Source organism: Myotis lucifugus, unplaced genomic scaffold, assembly GCF_000147115.1.
Source record: "Myotis lucifugus unplaced genomic scaffold, Myoluc2.0 scaffold_109, whole genome shotgun sequence".
Classification (NCBI taxonomy): Eukaryota; Metazoa; Chordata; class Mammalia; order Chiroptera; family Vespertilionidae; genus Myotis; species Myotis lucifugus.
Genome location: NW_005871157.1, coordinates 2,866,525 through 2,893,446, shown reverse-complemented (window position 1 = coordinate 2,893,446; position 26,922 = coordinate 2,866,525). Strand labels below are relative to the sequence as shown.

Genomic DNA, 26,922 nt, shown 5'->3' with positions numbered 1-26,922 from the left:
GAGCAGAGGTGACCCGAGCCGCCGGGGCCCCCGCCCCCTCCGCCCGGCCCCCCGCCCCCCGCCCCCCGCCTCCGCCGCCCGGTCCCCGCCACAGCTGGGCTTCTTCCCGACCCAAGCCCGTCCCAACGGCGTCCGCTCACCCCGCACTCCGGGCAACAGTAGCCGCAGGTCCCCGGCTAAATGCCGCAGCTGCTCCAGAGGCGGAGCCAGGGAGGGCGCTGCAGGTGCCGCCGCGCTCGCCATCTCGGGAGACGGCCTGGGGCCGGCAGACGGGGCGCCGAGGCTGCTGCTGGGGCCCGGGCCGCACCGCTGCGGCCGCTCCACTTCCGGGCGTCACAGACCCGGGTCCTTTCCGGCAACAAACCGCCCCGCCCGCCCCAGAGACCAGGCCACGCTTCCCCTGGCCCGCCCCCGAGGAGCTACTTCCTTTTTTTATTTTTATTTTGTATTTCAGAGAGGAAGGGAGAGGGGAAAACATTAATAATGAGAATCATTGATCGGCTGCCTCCTGCACACCCCGCACTGGGGATCAGGCTGCAACCCCGGCTTGTGCCCTGACCGACCGGCAATCACACGGTGACCTCCTGGTTCATAGGTCTACGTCTAAGCTTAACCACTGAGCCATACGGGCCAGACTATTTACATTTTTAAAAAATGTTTTTATTGATTTTTTTTTTTTTTTTAGAGAGAGAGAGAGGAAGAGCGAGGGACAGATAGAAACATCCATTGGCTGCCTCCTGCATGCCCCCTACTGGGGATGGAGTCTGCAACCGGGGCATGTGCCCAACTGGGAATTCCACCCAGGACTTCTTGGTGCACAGGATAACCAGCTGGGCCACACCGGCTGGGACGAGTTATTTCCTATTGTCATTCATTTACTGTATTTGATTGATTGAAACTCCCCCTCCCCCACATTGAAGCAGCAGAGGCCCAGCCTGCGGTTAAAGCAGACTGAGAGCTAATAGTGCAAGGGTAGTCAGGGTCAGGTCCAAGTTCACACCGGTTCTCCGACTCTAAAGTGGCACCCTTGACTGCTGAGTTCCAGACACTGTGCTCGGTACTTTACATGAGTTAGCCCTAAAAACACACTGGGCCTCAGATACACCCATACACACCCAGCCCCCGTCCTCTGCCCTTCACAGAAGCAAATCAACCCTTTGCCTTCTTGGGGAAGGAAGGAATCATAGCATCATTTAGAGACTCCTCTGCAAGTCCATTCTGCAGGAGTCAGTAGTGGGTAATCACCCCAACCCCTAGGCAGCCAAGGAGCAGCAGCTCCCTGAAGCTTGCCCACCAGGATTGGCCTTCCACCCGCTGCTGGGGCAGAGGCCTGGGCGACAGAGGTGGATGGTGAGACATGGCCTTCAGGAGCTCAGGTGGCTTTTTAACTGCACTGTAAAGGTTACAAGCTCCCTGGAGTTCAGTGTCCATACACGATGAATGAGAACAGGTGTCAACAGTGTCAACCAGGTCCGCAAAGGGGAGAAGAAAAAAGCTAGAGTGCCATATGTCCTCTGAAGAAAGTAGCAGGCATAAATCTGCCAGATGTACAGCAGTGACACAAGAAGGTAAACAGGAATAATTTTCAAGTATTTTCCTTGACGGAGATGAGACCTGAAGTTGTGACCATAGCACCGCTGCAGCAAGCTCCAACACAGGTAAGCCATCAAGGGGATGTTGAAAAATGCCAACTGGAAAGAGGAGAACAGCATCATTAGTTTACTAGCAAGCCCTCAGAGGAGTTGGGGCCAGGGCTCACCAATACATTAGGTGGCTCCTAAGAATATGCTGCTTTCCCTCTTGGGGGTTAACTCTCTGATTCTTTATGCTTCAATCACACTTGCTTATATCACAACAGTTGACTTATGGTTAGTTGTATATTTGGGCCTGTATCCTTTCATTCATTTTAAAGGCAAGTATCATTTCACTTATCTTGAAGACCTCGATAATGTTTAAGGAGGAAATGAATTGAATATGTATGCATACACACACTCACATGCTTTTTTGGCAGAGGGAGGGGGTTACTTGGGTATCAATATTTTTTTAATCTCTGTATTTTTATTTGAAGTACCATGATGATTACTGGAATCCAGGTTTAGCTGCTGTACCATTCATTCATCATCCATTATGTGGCAAGCCCTGTGCAACACTTTAGGCCTGGGACATACTGGTAAGCCAGTCAGAAAAGATGCATTATAGAGCTTGCATTCTAACAGGGAGAACCTCCCCCATTCTAACAGGGAAATTAGTTAATTACAGATTTTGAGAAATTCTATAAAGAAAATAAGAGGGTAAATGGCAGATGAACTCTCTGAGGCCTGAAGTACAGGAATGAGTCAATGGGAGGAAGTGCATTCCTGGCAGAAGGATCAAATGAAAAGCCCAGAGGTAGGTGAGGTCTTGGCCTATTTAAAGCCAATGGCCTAAAACATGATGAGCCAGGTGGAAATTTGGGCAATCAGCAGGACCCCGATCATGTCACTGCTCTGCTTAAAGCAGAAGTGGGGAACGTCCAGCCTGCAGGTCGTATAAGGCCTGTGAAATCATTTGGTCTGGCCCTGCCAAGGCCTTAGAGGTGAGTTAAATGTTTGACCAAACATAGCAGGCTAATTTTTAAGGTAATAATTTTGCATGGCCCTGACTTAAATTAGGGTGGTAATAATGAGATGGAGAGAAGTGGTGGATTCAAGATATATATAGGAGACAGAGCAAACAAGGTATTACTTGCTAGATAGAATATGAGAGAAGGGGAAGGATTGGAGATATATCTTAAAGAAACTGGGTAAATTGTGGAGCCATTTAGTAAAACTGAAATTAACTAGAGAGGAACAAATTTGGGGGTAGAAATTAAAGGTCCTATTAAAGGTATACTTTTAAATTGAGATGCTTGTTAGATATCTAAGGGAAGACGAGAAGTGACAGCTGGATATATAGGCACTTAGAGTGCAGAGAAGAGGTCTAGATCAGAGATATAGATTTGGGAGTCATGAGCCTAGATGTAGTTAAGATCCATCATTAATGTACGACTATTCAAGTATGAATATATACCCACCCTTTGGTAAGGTTCAGGTTTTACTTGGTATAAGAGTGCTCCTGAGAGACAACCTCCATTTACATAACAAAAAACTGAACTGGACCCAGACGTATACACATAGGAAATGCAGCTTTACAGAGAACGTTCGGGCCTATGGCCAGTTTGCAGAGGTCTTCCCTATTTGTTTATCTCTAATCCTGCTGATCATGTTTACTGCCCTGTTTGAACATTGTTCAAACTCATTTTGAACAATGTTTTTGGATCTCTTCCAAAACTCCAGATCATTACCTCCAGATTTTGGTCGATTAGTCCCCTTAAGTGAGTAAAATAAATGGTTAGGTAAATATCTTTCAAACCTATTTATAGAGATTTGCTATGGGTCAGGGTTTTGTTTGCGTGTGTGTTTGTTTTAAAGGTATTTCGATCAAAGTGTAAATCAAATGTATCAGTGTTTCCAAAGCAAGTATACTAATAAGACATTACTAGGAAACCCAGGGCTAGTTTTGCCCAGTGCAGCTTCCAGTGGTTAACTGAATACTTTTCTTATATGTGTCATTTTCCTTTCCTCCTTCTGAAATATTTTCCTGCTTCATTTTCATAATCAATTTTGGTTTAATCAGAAGTCTATCATTTATTCTACCATAAATCCCTTATTTCATTCTTTTTGTCAATAAAAAGCACGGTGAAACAAGCAACAGAAACCAAAACCTCTTTCCCCTCTTATAAACCCTGTCTACCAAAAATGTATTTTAGATGTTTACATGAGAATGGTGGAAGAGCTTAGGCAGTACTCAAAAGGCAAACAAAATACCAGTTATTAAATACTGCCTGCCAGTAAGTTAGGAAACATGATCTATGGCAGTGATGGCGAACCTTTTGAGCTGGGCGTGTCAGCATTTTGAAAAACCCTAACTTAACTCTGGTGCCGTGTCACATATAGAAATTTTTTGATATTTGCAACCAGAGTAAAACAAAGATTTATATTTTTGATATTTATTTTATATATTTAAATGCCATTTAACAAAGAAAAATCAACCCAAAAAATGAGTTCGCGTGTCACCTCTGACACGCGTGTCATAGGTTCGCCATCACTGATCTATGGTATCTAATTTGGGATTTTGAATTTAATTCTTAAGTGTTACACAATTAGTCTGACAAAGTCAAGATGTTCTTAAGTTGCTTTTCTGACTTCTTACCTGGAGAATTCCAACCACAAACGTTAAACTGCCTTGTAGGAAACGCCCATCAACAAAGATCCCAAAGGAAAAGCAGCAACCCATTTTGCCTTTAGTAATTTCACCAATGAACCATGGTCCTGAAGAAGCAGTGGAGAGGGAAGATTAAATAACTATGACTCTCATTACATACATCACAAGATGCATTTGCAGGAATAACGAAGAAATATGAGGCTAGTCATCTATAAGCATTTTATTTACATAGCTTTTTTTTCTTTGCTAATCTCTATGCTGCACCCGATATCCTAGCTAACCAACTATTTGCTCCTTTACTCCATATTTCTCTGGATTATGAAATCGTCTGAGTACATACTATAACTGGACAAGATATGTAGCTTGTAATTCCAGAAATATACAGGAGTGTATTCACAAATCTTAGGAGATTCTGTTGCAGTAATTACGTCAATACAATTCATTAACATTTCCTTTAAGAAGCAAAGAGGTATTCCTCAAAAGTTAATCTTCTAGATGACTGAGATTTACTCATTTAAGCTATACAACTTCAACCACTTTCATCTTTCTAAAATGTACTTCTCTTTATTACTAATGTTAATGATTATTAATATTTTACCTTTTCTTGCTGATCCATAGTCATTACTTTATACATCAACTATATAGGCAGGGTGAACATGAACAGAATTTAACTTGCTTTTTTATTTTTTCACCTATAATACCAGAATGACTTTTCTCTCCTCCTCCCTACTATTATTTACTGCCCATTCTCAGTATGCAGGTGCCTGGAACTACTATATGTAAAGAGTGATTAAGGGACTGTCAGACTCCCTTTCTTAAAATGCAATACCATAATTTGCTGGTAAGACTAGACTTCAGGTTTTAAAAAGTCATAGGTACTTTTCTCAGGCATATTATTAATAAACTCCATTAGATACATATTCATCTAAAAAAGTGTTTTCCCTTGAAGTTTCAACTTTTAAAAATGAAGCAACTTCTGCCCTCTTCATGTTTTCTTTCATAGCCAGGAACCAAATCACTTGCTTTGTCTTCCAGTGTAAGACATGTGTCCAAATCAGCTTCAACAAACAAGAAAACTGACTTCCAAAGGGGAATCTGCTATAGCTTGTTATATAGTAGTACTAGAGGCCCTATGCACGAAATTCGTGCAAGGGGCTCGGCCCTTGCAGCCCAGCTTCGTCTGCAAGGTTGTCCGGATGGTCGTTCTGCCGTTTGGTCTAATTAGCATATTAGCTCTTTATTATATAGGATGGTAAAGTGTCATATTTTTTATTTTACTACTTTGTGTTCTCTGGTGGGATAAAAGTGTAAAACAAAGACTAAGCTACAAATAGCCTAATTTATTTTTAGTCAGTAAGGTACATTAGTAAGAAGCTTAAAAAAACACACAACTCAGTGCTTTCTACTTCCATAAGTGGTTAAGTGACTTTATAAGTATTGGGTATAATAATTAATATAACAGAAGAGTTTCGGATATAACTAAACTCACTGCTCATCTCAGTTTCTTTTCTTTTTTAGGAGCAACACATTAATAAATTATTCACTGAACTATATGCTAGGCATTGTTCTTAGTGGTGGACATAAAGGTGAACAAGAGAGAAAAGACATCAATGGATATTCTAATAAGAGAAAAGATGATGAACACAGAAGATAATCATAAATTCTGATAAAGTAATGAAGGAAATAAAAAGCATGATGAAATAGAGGATAAAACTTGAAGGTAGTCAAAAAAGGCTGCTCTGAAGAGATGGCAATTAAGTTGAACTATCTCCTATTAAGTTTCTACACAGATTCTGCAATGGTTTCCTTAGCACTCTTAAGTAAACTAAATGTCCCTTAAACATGTTAAGAAACAATTTTATTTCCCAAGACCATATCCAAGGAAATGACTTATGAAGGAACCATGGGCCGTTTGTTATGCTCTACAGAGCCTAAATGACTCTACTGATTGCTCCACAATCTCAGGTTTCCTAATTGACTTACCCAGCACTGTATATAAAGTCAGGAACAAGACAAAATAGTAGAAGATGTTTATTTTGCTCAAGACATGAAGGGAAAATGAGGTCAAATTTATAAATCCTGGAGGTCCTAAAGAGAATAAATTTGAAAAATCCAATGAACATACGCAAAGTTTAATTTCTTTATAACATTTTCTAGAAGACTTTCATGGGCTATCCTATATATTCAGCAAATCTGTTGTTATATGGTAACTATACAGATGACACCACTTTAAATTTATAAGTTGGTGGGAATCCTGATGAGCCAATTCACTTAGAATTGCAGAGGGTGAGAAATTCAAAGCAATGGTATAGTTGTGAGGAGTGTGCATGCGCACACACACTTTAAAATGACTGAAAACAATATAGAAATACCTGCCAGGGGAGGGCTACAAGGGGTCACTGGGGAAAAATGGGGGACATATATAATACTTTCAAAAATAAAGATTTTTAAAAAAGAAAGACCTACCAGAGGATGATACTAGTTTATCTTCATGTGTGTTTGAAATACAAATCTATACTCAAGTCTTTGTTTTCTAGGGGATTTAGTGTCCAAATGTACAAACTTCCAAAAGGTATGTCAAAATATATCAAAGGCATATCAAAGAAATACATTTCTCCAGTCTAATCTTAAGTATGAGTACCTGTTCAAATATTCCTTCCCCATATGTGATACAACTCTTAACTCCCAGCTATCCTCTTACTCCAACTGAAAGGGATCCATAAAGCTCTCCAAATGAGCATCTCTTAAAATAAAGTACCAAAAAGCCCAAGTCTAAGGGCTTCACCCAGAGAAGGTCCATTCTGTGGCCACAGACTAAGTATCCCAGATCCTCAACCCCAGCCAGCCATTCCACTCATTATGTGGCTGATCATAAATCAGGCAGCAGAAGACTATGATAGGAAGCTCAGTGCACACTGAGCAATCTTAGAGGTGGAAAGTATTTAGAAAACTGATCCCAATGGTAAGACAGCCTGATGTAAGTTAATTAGTATGTCTTTCTTCACAGGCTAGCATATAACATCATTCAGCCTGCTGACAGTTAATTTCATACAAAACGTGATAATGTATAACTTTTCTCCCTTTGTGTATTACACACTTGCTACTCATTCCTGTCTCAGCTTCCTTCTTGTCCTAGCCTGGTACTTCTCAAAGTATTAATACATATCCACCTATAATAATAATTATCGGTGGATATTTATTATCTACACTAATAAAAGAGAAACATGCAAATTGGTGTCACTCCACTTTAGACTTCAAGCAATGAATCAGGATGACTATACAAATTCACCCAACAAAGAGGCAGTTAATGAAAATACTCAGGCCCAGGTGAAGACTGAAGGCTCTGGCCCGAGCAAAGACTGAAGACTGAAGACGACTGAAGAGGCTTGCCTTCTCCACTGTGGCCGGAGCAAAGGCCTGGGTCCCGGGTGCCAGAGGAAAACCGGTGCCGGCAGCCAGGGGAAGGAAGGCCTATTGCACAAATCTCTTCGTGCAACGGGCCTCTAGTAAATAAATAATCCTTTAACCTTAGAGGCAGCTATACTTCAGACTTCAAGCAATGATTCTCTCCTTTGGCTGCACATTAGAATAACCTGGGGGAACTTTTAGAAAATACTCAGGCCCAGGTCTCACCCTCCAGAGATTCTGATTTAATTGACCTTGGGGAGAGGGGGAGCTTAGGCAGCAATCCAGGTGATTCTAAGTAGCCTAAGAAATACAGTGGGGCCTTGACTTACGAGTGTCCCGACTAACGAGTTTTTCGAGATACGAGCCGTCTCTCGGCCGATTTTTTGCTTTGAGTTGCGAGCTAAAATTCGGGTTACGGGCCAGCTTCAGATACCCCACCGCTAGTTGGCACAGCGAACGTCACAGTGAACGCCACAACATCAGCCCAGCATCACGTGTCTCACTCGTTCACTTTAAGATTTGACATACGAGTAATTTGAGTTACGAGCTCCGTCACGGAACGAATTAAACTCGTAAGTCAAGGCCCCACTGTATTGCTTTACCCATGCTTCTCAGCCTTAACTGCATATTGAAACCAGAGAGCTTCAAAAGCTACTGATGTTTAGGTCCTATCTCTACAGAGATTGTGATGTAGTAATTGGTACTCTGTAGACAGTGAGATTTTAAGTTCCCCATGGAATTCTAAAGTGTAGTCAAAGTTGAGAAGTGTTGTTTAAAGAAAAGAACTGACCTGGGGCCCTAGCCAGTTTGGCTCTGTGGATAGAGCATCGGCCTGCGAACCGAAGGGTTCCGAATTCAATTCCGGTCAAGAGCACATACCTCTGGTGCAGGCTCCTCCCCTAGTTAGGTGTGTGCAGGAGGTAACCAATCTATGTGTTTCTCTCACATCAACATTCCTCTCTGTCTTTCCCTCTCTCTTCCACTCTCCCTAAGAATCAATGGAACAATGTCCTTGGGTGAGAATTAAAAATAAAAAAACTGACCTGGGATTGGGAGACATGGGTTTTAAGTCTCTCCTCTGTCTCTTGCTAGCTATGACATTTTGGACAATCTATATAACCTCTCGAATCCTTGGTTTTCTAATGTTTAAAATGGGGACAATAATTCCTACCTCTCAGGATTGTAAGAATTAAGTGAGATAATGCAGGTAAAATATGTTGTAAATTTTACATAACTACACAAAGATATTGGTATTCCCACATAATGAGATTGGGGTCCTTCCTCAACTATTTACTTATGTACATTATGTGCAAAATATATGTGGGCAATAATGTTTCTGGAACTTTTTCATAGAAGTTTCTCTCTCTCTCTCTCTCTCTCTCTCTCTCTCTCTATATATATATATATATATATGCAGGAAAACATTCAGTAGTGCACTACCTATTCAGCTAACCATGTTACTGTTTAGTCATTACTACAGTTCTCCCCTCCCCCATAATCAGTCCCTGACCTCAGCAATTTCACCCAAGCCAAGAAGAGATAAGGAAAGTTTAATTTGACAAGTATTTACTGTCTATTATGCACCAACTCAGCGCTGGGTGCTGTGGAAAACAAACAAGAAGTAGAAAACAAAGGCTCCTGCATTGAGGAACTTAGAGTTTGGCTGAGGAGAAAATGTATATACATTTGAAGTGGTTATGTAAAGCCAAGTGATTGGCTAATTATGTATCAATTAATCGTCAGGAAGGACTATAGGGACTTAGAGAAACAAGAGCTCATTATGACCTGAAATGGTTGGAGAAAATGGTATGGAAAAAGTGGTTTTGAGATGAGCCCTAAAGGAGGCTAAGATTAGACAAGTTTAGGAAAACAATTTAAATTAGAAATAATGACCTGGGCAAAAATGCAGAAGCAGAAATGTGCATGGTATGAACAGTGAATAATCTAGGTAACTGGGCGAAAATATGGCTAGTTTGGTAACACTTCAATGTCTAGTAGAGATGTTTGGCAACTTTGAGCTATATTGTAATTTTTCCCCCCCATTCTGGTTGAGCCTCATGTAGCAGCAAGTGATTAAAGGTTTTGGTTTTTGTTGGATTTTTTTTTTAAGCTAGAGTACTGTGGAAAATGTGTGGTAGTTGAAAGGGTATACCTCACAGAGCTCAGGCAAAGACAATTTATATTTATACTCATATTTATCATTTGGCAATAGTGAGGACATTACGTACTACTTTAAAATAAAGTCTTCTAAGAACGAAAGAAACCATGACTGACCTTTAAGCTCTAGATATCTTTGATGCCTGTAAATAATGAGAACGAAGAGCTGGATCAGCACAATCAGCACAAACAGGACCCGGGCCTGCAGAGAAGTAGGTGTTACTGTGAAACAGATACATGGGCACAGCTCTGGTGAAGATTTTTAAAATGGCCTCATTAACAAAAATGAAAATGACATCATTAGCAGGAATGACTATGTAAGAAAAATATGTAGCCAAAGAAAATCAAATATCTGATCAAAAAAAAAAATTATAAGCTGCCTCAGCATTACTCTTTCAGAATTTGGATACTTACACCATGTTGAAACCAAGTAATTTTATACAGATATAAAAAATGATCACATTAAAATAGTCCATTTTCATTGTTATAGGAGAAGCATACTTTGTTTTGTTTTATTTAAAATTGTATAAGAATTGCCCTAGCCAGTTTGGCTCAGTGGATAGAGTGTCGGCCTGCAGACTGAAGGGTCCCAGGTTCGATTCTGGTCAAGGGCACATGTCCAGGTTGCGGGCTCTATCCCCAGTAGGGGTCATACAAGAGGCAGCCAATCAATGGTTTTCTCTTATCATTGATGTTTCTATCTCTCTCTCCCTCTCCCTTCCTCTTTGAAATCAATTTTAAAAATTGTATAATAAAAAAAACCAGTGTACAGTACACTGCAGCTGAGTGAACAGAGACTGCACTTTCTTTTTGCTTTCTCCATCAAGAAGTCATTCACTTGGTGATTAACTAACAGTAAAGAAATGTAATTTAGATCCTTGTTTCTCAAAGGTCATCTTTGGAATCATCTTGAGCTTGTTAGGAATGCAGAACCTCAGGCCCCACCTCAGCCCTACTGATTAGAATATGCCTTTTATTAATATTCCCAGATAATTCATAGAACATCAACGTTTTCAAAGCCTGATCTAAGTAGTTATTAAAAATCCCCAAAAGAAAAATGACACAAAATTTTTGTAAAAATTAGATACAAATACCCATTAGTCATAGTTTTACACAACACAATCACACAAGTAATAAAAGCCAATTAAAATAATAATCAATTCACAGTTTAAGTGTGAGGAGGTGAAATTAAAGGAGGTTTAAATTTTCTTCTTAACATTGTAGTGTATATCTTTTGAAGATTTTATGTTAATACCCAGGATAGATGAGATCTGAGGGAAATAGAGTATAAATTGCCACAGCTTCTCTGGAACACTATTTGACAGTGTATATTAAAAACTAAGAAAATATATATACTCATTTATTTGCTCAAGAAATCTTTACTGAGGGCCTACTCGGTGTTAGGCATACCAGATAAAGATCCCTGCCTTCATAGGGCTTATGTTTTACTAAGGGAGGATAGACAAAAAACAAAAACAAAAAAACAATGAATATAATAAATAATAAGTAATTTATGTAATTATATAATAAGTAAAGTTATATAGAATAATGTGTCAACTCTTTCACCTAGCAATTCACTTCTAGGAATTTATCCCCAAAACTACTATATGCAAAAACTTAGATACTGCCGAAACCGGTTTGGCTCAGTGGATAGAGCGTCGGCCTGCGGACTGAAAGGTCCCAGGTTCGATTCCGGTCAAGGGCATGTACTTGGGTTGCGGGCACATCCCCAGTGGGAGATGTGCAGGAGGCAGCTGATCGATGTTTCTCTCTCATCGATGTTTCTAACTCTCTATCTCTCTCCCTTCCTCTCTGTAAAAAATCAATAAAATATATTTTAAAAAAAACAAAAAAAAAAAACCTTAGATACAAGCAGTATTTATATAGTAGAGGAAAAAATTGGAAACACCCAGCAATAGGGAAATGCTTACCCCTGCTGAGAGTAAGTGTTTCCTACAATCTCTGTCTGACTCATTTCTGTAGTAAGACAGGGATGCTTGGTCTCAAACATTTAAAAAAAAAATGCTTAAGGTGTATCTATGACAATATAATGCAGTCAATAACATCATGTTATTAAATAATATAAATTGATATAAGATACTAGTAAAACAAATTCCTCCATGGGAAAAATCAGAGAGCAAAAGAGAACTAAAAGTTTACTTACTATTTTATACTAAAAACTCATATACAAATGTATATGAGAGAAAACAGAGTATCATAATGACAAATACAATGGTTAAAATGGGTAGTGTGATCAAAGAATGATGTTGGAATGGTTTCACTTTATTTCTAAAATTTCCAAGTCTTCTACATTTAGCACATATTGTTTGTTGTGTAGGACACACAGTCCCTATAATTCCTTTAGTTATCCTGGTTTAATGGCATTGGTTAGAGACAGATCCCAAAACAGGTATTACTTGTCTATGCCTTTCAACTTAAAAACATTTTATTCTTCTAGATGAATAACTAAACTTTTCTTTTTTATAAGGTTCAGCTTTCTCATCACATGATTATTTATGATTTTGGACCTACCAAATCCAGTAGAAACACACACATCATTAGGTTGAATTTACTCACCACCATGCAGTGATCTGTAAGAAGAATAAAAGATACTAGAGGGTCAAATCTGAGCTGATTATCCTCTTGAAGAGAAAATATGTGGTGAACACTCTTACTTCTTCCAGCAGAATCCTAGTTAGAAGCAGAGCAGAGAAGAAACTATCATGCTACTTTTCTTTTTCATTTATTTTTTATTCTTCCTACAAGCACTTTTACATAAAACCTTGTAATTCTAGATTTAAATTGGAAATATCTTTAGAACCTTGTAATTCTAGATTTAAATTGGAAATGTCACCATGTTCTCACAATATATTTTCTTTTTTAAAAAAAAATCTATATTTCCCTATGTTCACTGAAAAGGCCTAGAAATAACAACAAACCCAATAGCTGTGAACTAGCTGGGCTAGTGCCAATTGTGGTCTCAAAGTATCATTTTTCACTATAAAGAACCAGTGCTCTTTAGAAAAATGGCTGATTCCAGTTCTTGAGTAAGAAATGCATAAGAAGGGCTTGGACTATCTTGTCATATGGGAAAGCAAAACAAAAAACAAAAACTAACAAAGACTATTAGGATTGTATCAAAGGACTTAGTGACCAATTTGGAGATGTTCCCACTAGCCAAAGATGGAACAATTTGAGCATCAAAAAGAATAAATGCAATGGATTAAAACATGCTACATATGAATTTTAAAATGTTGCATTCATAATGATTCTAAAACTGGAAGACTCATATCATTATCTTTGGCAGATGCTAAAGAACAACTCATTATTCTGAACACTGATTTAGAAAAGGGAGGTGGGGGAAGAATTAAGAATTTATCCTGCAGATATATCTCCTAGGACAATGGAAACTAAAGAGAAAATAAACAAATTGAACTACATCAAAATAAAAAGCTTCTGCACAGCAAAAGAAACCATCAACAAAACAACAAGAAAGACCATTGCATGGGAGAACATATTTGCCAATGTTACATCTGATAAAGGTTTAATCTACATTTATAGGGAACTCATACAACTTAACAAAAGAAAGATAAGCAATCCAATAAAAAACGGGCAAAGGACCTAAATAGACACTTTTCGGAAGTGGACATACAGAAGGCCAAGAGACATAGGAAAATATGTTCAAAATCACTAATCATCCGAGAGATGCAAATCAAAACAACAATTAGGTACCATCTCACACCTGTCAGAATGGCTATCATCAACAAATCAACAAACGACAAGTGCTGGAGAGGATGTGGAGAAAAGTACACTGCTGGTGGGAATGCAGACTGGTGCAGCCTCTGTGGAAAACATTATGGAGTTTCCTCAAAAAATTAAAAATGGAACTCCCATTTGACCCAGTAATACCACTTCTAGGAATATATCCCAAGAAATCAGAAACACTAATCAGAAAGGATATATGCACCCCTATATTACAATAGCTAAGATTTGGAAACAGCCTAAGTGCCCATCAGCAGATGAATGGATTAGAAAACTGTGGTACATCTACACAATGGAATACTAAGCTGCTGTAAAAAGGAAAGAATTCTTACCATTTGCAACAGCATGGATGGACTGAAGAACACTACACTAAGCAAAATAAGCCAGTTGGAGAAAGATAAGATCTCCCTCATTTGTGGAATATAATGAACAACATAAACTGATGCACAAAAATAGATTCAGAGACAGAAAAACATCAAACAGACCGTCAAACCTCAGAGGGAAGGCAAAGGAGGTTGGGGGGGGGGGGGGCGGTAAGAGATCAACCAAAGGCCTTGTATCCTTGCATATGAGCATGACCAATGGACACAGACAATAGGGGGGTGAGGGCATTTGATGTGGGTGTGGGTGGCCGGGGAGAGGTCAATGGGGGAAAAAGGAGACATGTAATACTTTGAACAATAAAGAATTAAAAAAAAAAAAGAAAGCATTTATCCTGTCTTTCTTGTATGAACTCTGTATCTGGGTACCAAATAGATAAGAGAAATGTTTTCTTTATAGACCTATTCTAACTAATACTCCTATAATAAGGAGTAGCAATTTGAATATCATCATTTTATAAATCTAATGAAATAATGGATCTAGGCAAAGATAATCAATAGCTGCTGGAAATCCTTCAATGAAAAGCTGATTGGATACTTCCCAATGAATGGAGGGATAAGCCAGCAGTTTGCTGGAGCTGGCTTGACTGACTCACAGAACCAGTTGTTAAATTTTCAGGAATTTTGCAAGCCAATTGATGTTGTGTTGGTAGGAATATTTATATCATGGAAACTGGTATAAATCAGAGAAATGCTATGAAGCAGCTCCCACTCCAAACATCCTCCAAGTTGGTTGTTAAATATTTATCAGCACATCATTAGATAAGGTTAACAATACCTGAATACACTGATCAATCTTAACCTTACTAACAAAGAGATGACCAGATATTATAGTCTTCTGGTGAAAGAATAAAACACCAAATGAAGTATTCTTGCTAAAAAAAAAAAAGACTCAAATCAAAAAGCAAAAAATCTAGAACACAGGAAATTCTACAGGATAAAAGACCCAGTTTCCAAAGAAAATATATTGCAAAGGAAAAAACAGGAGGGGTGAGAGACAGAAGAGTCAAATCAGCTAAATGCAATATTTGAGCCTTGTTTGGATTCTGATTTGAATCAACTAAATGCAATGTATAGAGAGAAACATATGACAAATTGGGAAAACTGAACACTAGCTGGATGGTTTGATATTAAGAAATTACTGTTAATTTTTCAGGTATAATATGGTATTATGGTTACTTTTTTTTAATGGTTACATTAAAAAATAGTCCTCATCTTTTAGTAAATCATACTGACATATTTACATATAAAATGACATCATGGTGCAGGAAGGAGAGACGTGGATGGGATATAGATGAAAAAAGACTGGTCATGAGTTGATAACTATTTAATTGGCTGATGGATACATGGGAATTCATTATAGTATTAACTCTTTCATATATTTTTTAAATTAGCCATCATACAAAAATTTTTATTTTTTTTCCTTTTATTAAGGTATTATTATATATGTGCCTTTATCCCCTCATTGTCCCCTTACCCCCCCCCCCCCACTCATGCCTTCACCCCTCTGTTGCCTGTGTCCATTGGTTACGCTTATTATATTCATGCATACAAGTCCTTTGGTTGATCTCTCTCCCTTACCCACACCCTCCCCTACCTTCCCTCTGAGGTTTGACGGTCTGATCGATGCTTCTCTGTCTCTGGATCTGTTTTTGTTCTTCTGTTTATGTTGTCCATTATATTCCACAAATGAGTGAGATCATGTAATATTTATCCTTCTCTGACTGGCTTATATCGCTCAGCATAATGCTCATACAAAAGTTTTTAAATAGTGAAAAGAAGCTTTGCTGGCATTTATCAAACTATACTCCAAATATTCTTACTTTCAGTGATAAGTTCTTGTTTTAAAGCAGAGATTTTCTTTAATTGAGATACAGAAATTTCTAGTCTTTAAATTGGCAAGGTAGATACAACAGTCTAAAATACTGTCCTCAACCTTTAATGCACATCGGGATCACCTGGAGGGATTGACTGTTAAGATTGCCGGCTCCCATCTCGTTTCTGGTTCATAGGTTTGAGAAGGAAACTGAGAGTTAGCATTTCTTACAATTTCCCAGGTGGTGTTGATGCTACTAATCCAGGAACCACACTGAGAATTGATCTGAGAATGTTTGCTGGTAGGCTGCCTGGAACCTATATTTAATGAATATAGTAAGTAGGTAAAATACAATATAATAAATTGATGTGATCTCTTATTAAAAATTGTTTTTATTACTTTTAAAGAGAAAGGGAGAGGAGAGAAAGAAGAGAGGGAAACATCGATGTGAGAGAGAAATATCAATCAGTTTGCCTTCTTTATGCACCCCAACTGGGGACCAAACCCACAACCTGGGCACATGCCCTGACCAGGAATCAAACTGGCAAAGCTTCAGTGCACAGGACGACACTCAACTGAGCCACACCGGCCAGATTCTCACAGATTTTTCTCTCAGACTTATCTATATAGCATGACGTATTTGAAAGGACATAATGTTCACCAAGCCAGTGTGGCTCAGTGGTTGAGTGTTGACCTAAGAACTTGGAGGTCAAGGTTTGGTTCCTGGTCAGGGCACATGCCCCAGTTGTGGGCTCAATCCCCAATGGTGGCATGCAGGAAGCAGACGATCAGTGATTCATTAATGTTTCTATCTGTCTTTCCCTCTTCCTTCCTGTCTGAAGTCAATAAAAATATATTTATATTTTTAAAAAGGACATAATGTTCCCATTGATGAATGAGGGGACCAGGCCCCCTGTTTTAAGTTATAACACATAGACAGAAAACAGATCACTGGTTGCCTGGAAATGAGAGCGGAAAAGAGGTAGTTACAAAAGGGCACAAGAACACTTTTGAGGGTGATGTATCATATTGATTGTAGTAATGGTTTCAAGGATGTGTATGTATGTCAAAACTTACCAAATTGTATTCTTTATGTTTTATATGTAAATTATACCTAGAGAATGTTGCAAGAAATGTTAAAGATATAAAAAGTATAGTGATTTCACATTTTTACTAAGGATTCAGACAGATAACCAGAAATATTTCAAGAAATATGAATAAGGTTTCTTTCTCATAAATCTACAGAAGCTGAGATTCTGGAGCAATCCAAGGATTTGAGAGTTCCCCATTCCTACAGTGAGCAGATCTCCTATGGTTGCTCCTACTTCTTCCCCATGACACAGGGAATATTCTAGTTGCACTCATACCTTCAAGCCTTTTTTAAATGACCAACTCCTAATATGAAAGCCATTAAGAGTTCATCCCCAGCCATCCCGCCTTCCACATCCTCCCTGTGCTCCTTTTTCCTCCTAAGCAGAACACTTCAAAGACAGTGACATTGTAAAGTGCCTTCTCTTGTTCCTTATCTATGAATCGGGGATAAAGCTACCCAGCATACAGGATTATGATATGGATAAAGTAAAAAATTTAAGTGCCTGGCATCAGGGCTCAATAAACAGCTCCTTCCTGCTCAAAATCCTTCTCTGTGACCAAAAAAAAGTAATGAAAATAATTTCATGTGTTTTCTGAAGGATTACTTCATGTTTCAAACCAAGTTAATATTAAAAGATTTAACAGTTAAAAACTGTCATCAAACCATAAAGTTATAGATATTGATGGATTTTTTTTAGAAAATAATTTCTGAGCACAATCTATCCCAGGGGTCCTCAAACTACGGCCCGCGGGCCACATGCAAATACAAATATTGTATTTGTTCCCGTTTTGTTTTTTTTACTTCAAAATAAGATATGTGCAGTGTGCATAGGAATTTGTTCATAGTTTTTTTTTAAACTATAGTCCGGCCCTCCAACGGTCTGAAGGACAGTGAACTGGCCCCCTGTTTAAAAAGTTTGAGGACCCCTGATCTATCCCTTAAAGAGTTTCATAAGGTTGATGAAACAGCTCTATTTTGGTAACAATGATCACTGTCTACTCTGGCAGGTGCTAGTGAATTAAATGCTTGCCAGGTTAAATCAGAGCAATGCCAGGAAGACAATTACTGCACATGCTATGAATGCATACCCCCAAATAAAAAAAAATCCTTTATTGCCTTGAAAATTTGCTGTCCTAGAGCTTTCAAAATAATGACACAATTTTCCTGTATTTGGAGATAGCAATCAAAGGCATGGATACATAAATACATGTTTTCTGACTTACTCTATTATCTTTTGGTATATTGGTGAATTTTTCTCCCATTATTAAAAGACACTGGGGCCACAGTTGAAAAAAAACAAAAGAATGATTCCCTGAAGTTAGAAAAAGGGGGGACTGTGGCCAGTAGTTGCACACTCCTCTTCTCCTCTACTCAGTTTTTAGTCTAAAAGTAGAATTACTCCTGAGTGCACATTTTCAGAACATAACAAATCCAATGCATCCAAATTTTTATTAAACTTAGTTTCATCTTTACCAACTGACTGCAAAACCCCCCTTCCCCCCCGCCAAATCGGAGTTCAGTGTGGTTACAGTCTAATCACATTTATATAGCGAATTGAAAATTACTAACTTACCTGGACAATTACTTCTATATTATGTGTACTATTAATGTAGTTCCTTGGGTTCCACTTCAGTGTGAAAATAGGACCAGACAAATGAGTAGCTTCCCCTAAATGAACTCCATCGATCTTAACAGTGACAGAAGTAATGGAGGATGAGGAAAAGGCCAAGACTCTGAAATGAAAGCATATATAAACAGGTTTTAGGTATTTGTCACTGTTTTTATAAAGGAGAATAACCTATTAAAACCTGAAAAGATAAAAGTATAGGCAGAATCATGACATGGTACTATTGTAGGGACCACTATTCATATAATTTGGTTCTTTCTGAATGGTGGCTTTTGGAGTTACATAATTCAGCAAACCTGAACTGGTGAGAAATTAAAAACTATTCTTGAGTAGTTTCTGGAGTATATTTTGGAGTAGACCCAAAGTTCTTTCTGAAGAAACTCCTAAAGTCCTGGTTTTTCTCATAGAAAGAGAATGTAAATTGGACATTTGTTCATCTAATGTCAAGCCTATCCTCTCCTTTTTTGGTTCCCACCCACTCATTTGGTTCTTCTATCTACACTAAACAAGCAATGTTACAGATAAGGCTAAGGTTACCAGGCCCCAGAGAATATAATGCCTAAATTTGATATCCAGCTCCTATTAAAAAAAAACAAAAACCTGAGAAATGTATGTTTTACTTAACTAGTGATAAAAAATATCTTAAAACAGCTTGATACCATTTTTTCCAGATTAAGTAGTAAATCTTTTCAAAAGTACAATATCTAATAACATATAAATTAGTACCCGTTTTAAAAAGTAATTGGGTACCTTATTCACTGGTGGTGGGAATGTGAAGTGGCAAAGCCACTATGGAAAACACGGGTGGGGTCCCTCGGCCTGGCCGGCGATCAGGGCCATGGGGGCCGTCTCACCTAGTCCCCATTGGGGCTGATCGGGGCCAGCCAACCAGGAGCAGGGACCACGGGACGCTGGACAGCCACGGGAGGTTGGCTGTGGGAGAGCACTGACCACCAGGGGGCAGCTTCTGCATTAAGCGTTTGCCCCCTGGTGGTCAGTGTGCATCATAGCGACCAGTTGTAAAGGTCACTAGGCTTTTATATATATAGATGTCAGCCCAATACATTTTTTAAATAGGAATAGATTGTGCCCTATTATTACAACTATGTAAAAAGATGCCTAAAAAAGAATGCCTACTAAGGGAAACTCAAAATCATTAATAATAGTTCTATTGGTGAGGGGTGGGGATACACATATAATCCCACACCCTATTTTCAAAGGTGGTTGTTGTATTACTTTTCAAAATAAAATTTAAAAGAGCATAAAGTACATATATTACCTTAGCTGGTTTGGCTCAGTGGATAGAACAACAGCCTGCAGACTGAGGGGTCCAGGAATTGATTCCAATCAAGGGCACATGCCCAGGATGTGGGCTCAATCCTCAGTAGGGGGCATGCAGGAGGTAGCCAATCAATGATTCTCTCTCATCATGGATGTCTCTATCTCTCTCCCCCTCCCTTCCTCTCTGAAATCAATAAAAATACGCTTAAAAATAAAGTACATATATTTAAAAGAGTGCCTTTATGTTTGAGAAAGGTTTCATAAGTCTCTTTAATTTACAGTCACATTCACATGGCAACGGAATATTTAACCCCATAAGGTTTATATAGCTTTTTCTTTTTTGGAAGGCTATGTAGCAAAATGAAAAAAAATTTTGATATAAAATATAACTGTTTTAAGTAGTATACAAATGAATATCCTAGAATAACCCTAGAATATGTATATTATAATTATAATAACCCTAGAATATGTATATTATAATTATAACAATATAATAACATGCAGATAAAATTTTAAAAAGTAATAATGGTAGGATTATGGGTTTCTGGATAGTTTTTAAACTTTCAGCAACATACTAGTAAATATATATTATATATACACATATATGTATGTGTGTGTGTGTGTGTGTGTGTGTGTATCCAGATTATTATGACCACCCCATCAGTACTTCATTGACACTTCCAAAAATACTGACTGAATATCGAAAACTTCCTAAGCAAATACTCTCAAGGTTTTCTTCTTATTATTATTTGCATAACTAATTCACTTCATTGTACTGATGGGGTGGTCATAATAATCTGGCCGGTCATAATAATCTGGCCACTCAGGATATATATATATATATATATATATATATATATTTTACAGGCCCGGTGCACAAAATTTGTGCACTGGAGGGTGGGGGTCCCTCAGCCCAGCCTGCCCCCTCTCACAGTCCGGGAGCCCTCAGGGGATGTCCTACTGATGGCATAGGCCCGCTCCCCAGCCGCAGATGCTCAGAGCAGGTGCCCTGTGTGTGTGTGTGTGTGTGTGTGTGTGTGTCCACTGGGGGCCTGCCCCCAGCCGTGTTGTAGGCTCAGAGCAGGTGCCTCGTGTGTGTGTATGTGTGTGTCCGCTGGGGGGTGAGGGGGTGGCGTGGTCAGGCTGGGCTCTGAGTAGTACCACCGCTGCTGCCACTGTCATTAGCGTCTGGGATGCAGGCATGGGTTGAAAAGACTGAACCACACCCCAGGCCTCTCTGACTCTGAGTTTGTTCATCTGGGAGTTGAAGCAGGAGGGACCGGGCCCCACACTCTAGGCCCTTCACAGAGACATCTTTTTTGCCCTCAGTAGTCTTCCCCTTTCCAGGCCTGAGGACAGCAGCATTCTTCTTGGTGGGTTTTTTTTTTTACCTTTTTTTTTTTTTTTTTAAGAATGTGGAGATTTCTAGAAAAGACAAAATTACAGAGACAGAAAGCAGACCTGTGGTTGCCTGGGGCTGGGTGGGGTTGACTGCATATGGGCAAACAGCGTGATGGAAGCTTGAAAACGGTTTGTGTCGGTGGTTGAGCTGCTGTGGAAATTCATGCATCAAACAGTATGCCTGCTGTGGGTGAGTTATATGGCATGTAAGTGCCTTTTCAAGAAAGCTGTATAAAGGCATACATCTAAAAGGGAACCCTCTTTGCCCTAACCGGTTTGGCTCAGTGGACAGAGCGTCAGCCTGCGGACTGAAAGGTCCCAGGTTCGATTCTGGTCAAGGGCATGTGCCTTGGTTGCGGGCACATCCCCAGTAGGGAGTGTGCAGGAGGCAGCTGATCGATGTTTCTCTCTCATCGATGTTTCTAACTCTCTATCCCTCTCCCTTCCTCTCTGTAAAAAATCAATAAAATATATATTTTAAAAGGGAACCCTCTTAAAACCACAGTTGGTGAGGGATTACCACCTTCTAGGAACTTGATAGAAAGTGTTCAGGTCAATGGTTGTGAACTTGAAGAAGAGTGGAGAGGGTGCTGACTTGGAAGCTTTATGTGACCTGGGCAGGACTAAACTCTGTCTGGGTTCTTTTCCCCTGCCTGTGCCTTCCCGATTTGATCCCCTCGGGGGGGGGGGGGGGGGAGGGAGAGAGAGAGAGAGAGAGAGAGAGAGAGATTTTTAGAAAGAGGAAGGGAGGGAGAGAAAGAGAAAAAAAAACATCGATAGGTTGCCTCCCAAACACACCCAGACTGGGGATCTAACTTGCAACCTGGGCATGTGCCCTGAACAAAAATAGAACTTGCAACCTTTTGGTATACGGGACAACACTCCAACCAACTGAGCCACACCGGCCAGGGCTAAAATATATTTTTAACTGAATTGGAATGAAACAGTAACCAATTTGTCTATCTATACTAATAAAAGGGTAATATGCTAATTAGGGCGGATGTCTTCCGGATGTCCATTCAGACATTCATCTGGACAAAGCCACAGTGGCTGCAAGGCCTGGGGCTCATGGCAGCCGTGGCCGTGGGCTCAGGCAGCCATGTGCCCTGGCAGTTGCGAGGCTCGGGGCTCAGGCCTCGCAGCCGCCACAGTGGCAGCAGCAGCAGGGTGATGGGGGCAGCGCCTTCCCTGATCAGCCTGGTCACCTCCCCCAGAGGGAGGCCAGACTGTGGCTTAGGCCCGCTCCCCGGGGGAAGCGGGCCTAAGCTGTCAATAGGACATCCCCTGAGGGCTCCCGGACTGTGAGAGGGGGCAGGCTGGGCTGAAGGACCCCTCCCCTCCAGTGCATGAATTTTTGTGCACTGGGCCTCTAGTATCCTTATTAATAAAAGCCTAAGTAGTTGTCACGCCGTGATGCCCTCATGCCATCACAAGATGGCTGCATGCAAAGTGGGCATGCACAGGCAGGCGGGGCTGGGCTTGACGCTGCATGTGTGGCACGAAGCCTGCCTGGGAGTCCCACCTCCTCCCGGCTCTACACGGCGAGGCCTGCCTGAGGGTCCTGCCTCCTGGCTCCGCACAGCACGGAGGCAGAACCCCTGGCTCTGGCCTACCTCTTTGGGGCAATCCATCAAGGAGCCCCGGATGGGTGGGTGGGGCCTACCTCTTTGGGGTGACTGATCGTGGGGCTCCCGCACTGTGACAGGGCACAGGCCAGGCTGGGGGACCCCTTCGAGTGCACGAATTTTGTGCACCAGGCCTCTAGTATATATATAAAAGCCTAAGCAACCATTAGGACTGGAATGACCAGTCGACCAGTCACTATGACGTGCACTGACCACCAGGGGGCAGATGCTCAACACAGGAGCTGCCCCCTGGTGGTCAGTGCGCTCCCACAGCCAACCTCCTGCAGCCAGGGCAGCATTGGCGTCCGGTGTCCGTTCCTTATGCCTGGCCTGGTGACCATCGCCTCCTCTCCCAACCCCACTGGGGCCTTTGGGCCCCAGGCTGGGACGGGGAACCGGGGGTGGGTGGTGGTGGACGCAGCCCCTTTCCCAGAGGGGCCGAGGGCCTGCTCCCTCCTTGGGGCCGGCGGCCAAGCTCCCACGCCCCGTCCCTCCCCCCAGCTGGCAGGCCCCGATTGGCTCACCACCCACCTCCTGTGGTGGTGGTGAGGTGGCGAAGGAAGGAGGAGTTGGGGAGGCGGGGAACCATGCGGTGGCGGGGCACCAGCATCCGTTCCTTCCACACCCTGCCCAGTGACCCGTTGCCTTCTCCCCGGGGCCCGGGCTGGGACAGGGAGCTGGGGGTGGATGGCAGTGGACGTGGCCCCTATCCCATGGGGGCTGAGAGCCGGCTGCCTCCTCGGGGCCAGTGGCCAACCCCCTGTGCCCTGTCCCTTCCCCCGGCCCGCAGGCCCTAATCGGTCCTGATCACCAGCCAGGCCTAGTGACCCCACCCGTGCACCGGGCCTCTAGTCCTATCTAATAAAGACAGAATATGCAAATTAACCATAACTTTGCGACAAAGGTGGCAGCGCCCACAGCCAATAAGGAGGGAATATGCACATTGACGCGACAAGGCGAGAGGTGGAAAGGCGGCTCTGGGCCGGATTGAAGGCGGAAAGGCAACTCCGACCGGAGCAAAGGCGGTGCCAGCAGCCAGGGGAAGGAAGGCCTATTCTTGCATGAATCTTCGTGCATCGGGCCTCTAGTCTTTACATAATGTTTAGATTGTTGAGACAACTAAAGTGGGACATCTCATAGCTGTTACATGGGAATGCAGTCACAATGATTTATTCTCCATCAATATCAAACTGAAAGTAAATTCTGAAAATTTTCTACATACCTGATGTGTGTTGAGTGAAGGAGTCTTTCTAGTGGTTCATGTTTAGAACTATAGAGGAGCGACTTAGGATTGGTGATAAGTATCACAGGCCACTCGCCAAAGATCAAATCTGAAAAGCTAAAGAGGTCATGATCAAAAGCAAAGATGCGGTACCTAGAGACCAGAGAACGATGAGGCAATTAGTCACTTCACATTTTAAGAGGCATGAAGGTTATATACCGAACAAACGTAAAAATATAAAAGTATACTTTTTGAGATCATGAATTTGAATGCAGAGTCAATAATATTGTTTTTCTGTCTTCTTCTCTGGCCCCTATCACTTTATACTTCACATTTGTCACAACAACTGGGATCTGACTGAAGCCATGAATTTAACTGTGCCTTGATAAATGTCTAGTACATAGCATGCACTCTTTAATTTTTAAATAAATGCTTGTTGAATTAATTCATTTTGAACCTGAGATATTCATCTTAAGCCTAATATCTGACATTCTTCACACCATCAGCAATGCTACATAAAATATTAAAATAAACAATTAGAAACCTTTCACTTGTCTTTTAAATCTTTATTTCTATCATTTCAAAGAAATTAACAAAAGTTAAGTTGTCTTGATTTTCTAACTGCACAATGAAAGTTATAGAAAAACCAGTTTTGCCCTAGCTGGTTTGTTTCAGTGGATAGAGCATCAGCCCGTGGACCAAAGGGTCCTGAGTTCAATTCTGGTCAAAGGCATGTACCTTGGCTGCAGGCCCAATCCCCGGCCCCTGGATGGGGTAAGTGCAGGGGGCAAGCAAACGATGTGTCTCTCTCACATTGATGTTTCTCTCTCTTAGTCTCTCTCCCTTCCTTCCACTGTCTCTAAAAATCAATGAAAAAATATCCTCGGGTGAGGATTAACAACAACAACACAAAGGAATAACCAGTTTTGCATTTTCTAACTTTGAGAACTGAGAAATAATTAACTATGGCAGAAACATGAGTGTTCACCAAATACTCCCTGTGCTCCCCTGCATTTCCCAGAGTCCCTGGTACTAGGTTGGGACCATGTGACTAGTTCTGACCAATGGGCTGTGAACAGAAGTGACACATATCACACTTCTGGTCCAAAGTACTGGAACTGAGGTGTTGAAATAGTGGCCTTTTAAGATGGAGGAAGTCTGAATCCCTGTCACCCTCGAGAAGAGAGTTTGCCTGACTCATACCAGCTTTACATAAAAGAAAAAATAGACATCTGTTGTGTTAAGCCACACATTTATTTGCATCTACGACAAAGCCTGGCCTAATATTACTAGTATACTATTTTTTAAAACTATTTTACTAGTACAATTTAAATGTTTAGTAAGGGCAGGTAAAAGTTAGGTACTTTCAGTAAAACTCCAAATAAAACCCCAGGGTTAGAACAAGGAGAACAGGTGAGAAGAGAGAAAAAAGTTTCATAATTAATATCACTTAAATAAAGAGGCCGATCAAGGATTAGGAACAAGGCAGTTCCAGCCCAGCCCACAGCCTTTCAGTCATGAAAAGACAGGTCTTATAAGGCTCAAAGTAATTACAGTAGCCAGTAGCCAACTAATTACAGGCTTCAAGCGTAGCTCTTACCCAGATTCTACAAAACCAACTAAAATGAGTAAGTACCACCTACAATGTAAAGCTGCTTTTTAATTAATGGAGATAGTTAAAAATGGAAAGAAAACATACTCAGCTCAGCAAATATTTATTGGATACCTAATATCTTCAGAGCACTGAGTCTTAATAAACAGCAATTGGTAATAGTTAAACAATGAAGTGATACTCATCGATACTTAAACTGGTGCACTTAAATGTTATTATCAAAGTTATAATATATTTAGTTCTCTTTCTATGTTTAATTATACTGTATGCTTTTGATAAGTTATGTTTCTTCTTAGGAAGACATTAACCTTAACAAAACCAATTATCATCTATTTGAAGAACTTAAATCACTAACATCTTATAGCAATAACTAGAAATGTAGATATAAAATTCAGGGGAGCCCTGGCCAGTGTGGCTCAGTTGGATGGGCATTATCCCATGCACTGAAAGGTTACCCATTCGATTCCTGGTCAGGACACATGCTGGAGTTTTGGATTCAATCCCAGGTAGGGGGTTTACAGGAGGCAGCCGATCTGTTTTGCTCTCACGTAGGTGTTTCTCTTTCTCTCTCAACTTTCCTCTCTCTCTAAAAATCAATTAAAAATAAAAATTAATAATTAAATTAAAGCCCAGCCAGCGTGGTTCAGTGGTTATCGTTTATGAACCAGGAGGTCACGGATGATTCCCGGTCAGGGCACATGCCTGGGTTGCGGCTCCCTCACAGTGTGGGGCATGCAGCAGGCAGCCAATCAATGATTCTCTCTCATCTTTGATGTTCTATCTCCCTCTCCCTTTCCTTTACTCTGAAATCAATAAAAAATACATATATTAAAAAAATTAAATAAAATTCAAAAGAGAAAATGACATATTTCTAGTCATAGTGCTTTTCTTTCTCTCTTTTAAAATTTTGATTTTATGTATTAATTGGTTGCTTCTTGTATGTACCCTGATTGGAGATCGAATCCACAACCTTGGCATATCAGGATGATGCTCTAACCAATTGAACTACCCCACCAGAGCTGGTCCTAGTGTTTCTCAAAGTTTAGTCCATAGAGTGCCTGGTATGCTTTTATTTATTTATTTATTTTTAAGTAACATATTTTTGCTCAACAGTAAATTTATTTATTTACTTTTATATATTTTTATTGATTTCAGAGAGGAAGGGAGAGGGAGAGAAAGATAGAAACATCTGGGGATCGAGCCCGAAACCCAGGCATGTGCCCTTGACTAGAATCAAACCCAGGACCCTTCAGTCCGCAGGCCAACGCTCTATCCACTGAGTCAAACCAGCTAGGG

General features: G+C 40.7%; 2 protein-coding genes across 21 annotated transcripts in view; both read right to left on the bottom strand.

The window, feature by feature from the left end:
• CCNDBP1 (cyclin D1 binding protein 1) overlaps positions 1-337 on the bottom strand; it is a 9,349-nt gene extending 9,012 nt beyond the window's left edge. The window contains exon 1 of one of the 2 annotated variants that reach the window (XM_023757558.1): positions 141-337. In XM_023757558.1, coding sequence (XP_023613326.1) covers positions 141-243 — 103 coding nt within the window. In that variant the 5' untranslated portion in view covers positions 244-337. The remainder of the gene's footprint in view (positions 1-140) is intronic. The other variant, XM_023757557.1, reaches the window with a different exon arrangement.
• Positions 338-679: 342 nt separating this feature from the next.
• TMEM62 (transmembrane protein 62) overlaps positions 680-26,922 on the bottom strand; it is a 62,672-nt gene continuing 36,429 nt past the window's right edge. For 12 of the 19 annotated variants that reach the window (XM_023757543.1, XM_023757538.1, XM_023757552.1 and 9 more), the window contains 6 exons: positions 24,015-24,167; positions 18,432-18,591; positions 12,385-12,498; positions 9,925-10,009; positions 6,226-6,330; positions 680-1,691 (listed from right to left, as the gene is read on the bottom strand). In XM_023757543.1, the coding sequence (XP_023613311.1) occupies positions 1,228-1,691; positions 6,226-6,330; positions 9,925-10,009; positions 12,385-12,498; positions 18,432-18,591; positions 24,015-24,167 (1,081 nt within the window). In that variant the 3' untranslated portion in view covers positions 680-1,227. Of the gene's footprint in view, positions 1,692-4,230; positions 4,350-6,225; positions 6,331-9,924; positions 10,010-12,384; positions 12,499-18,431; positions 18,592-24,014; positions 24,168-26,922 lie in introns of all 19 variants that reach the window. The other 7 variants (XM_023757539.1, XM_023757556.1, XM_023757540.1 and 4 more) reach the window with 6 other exon arrangements.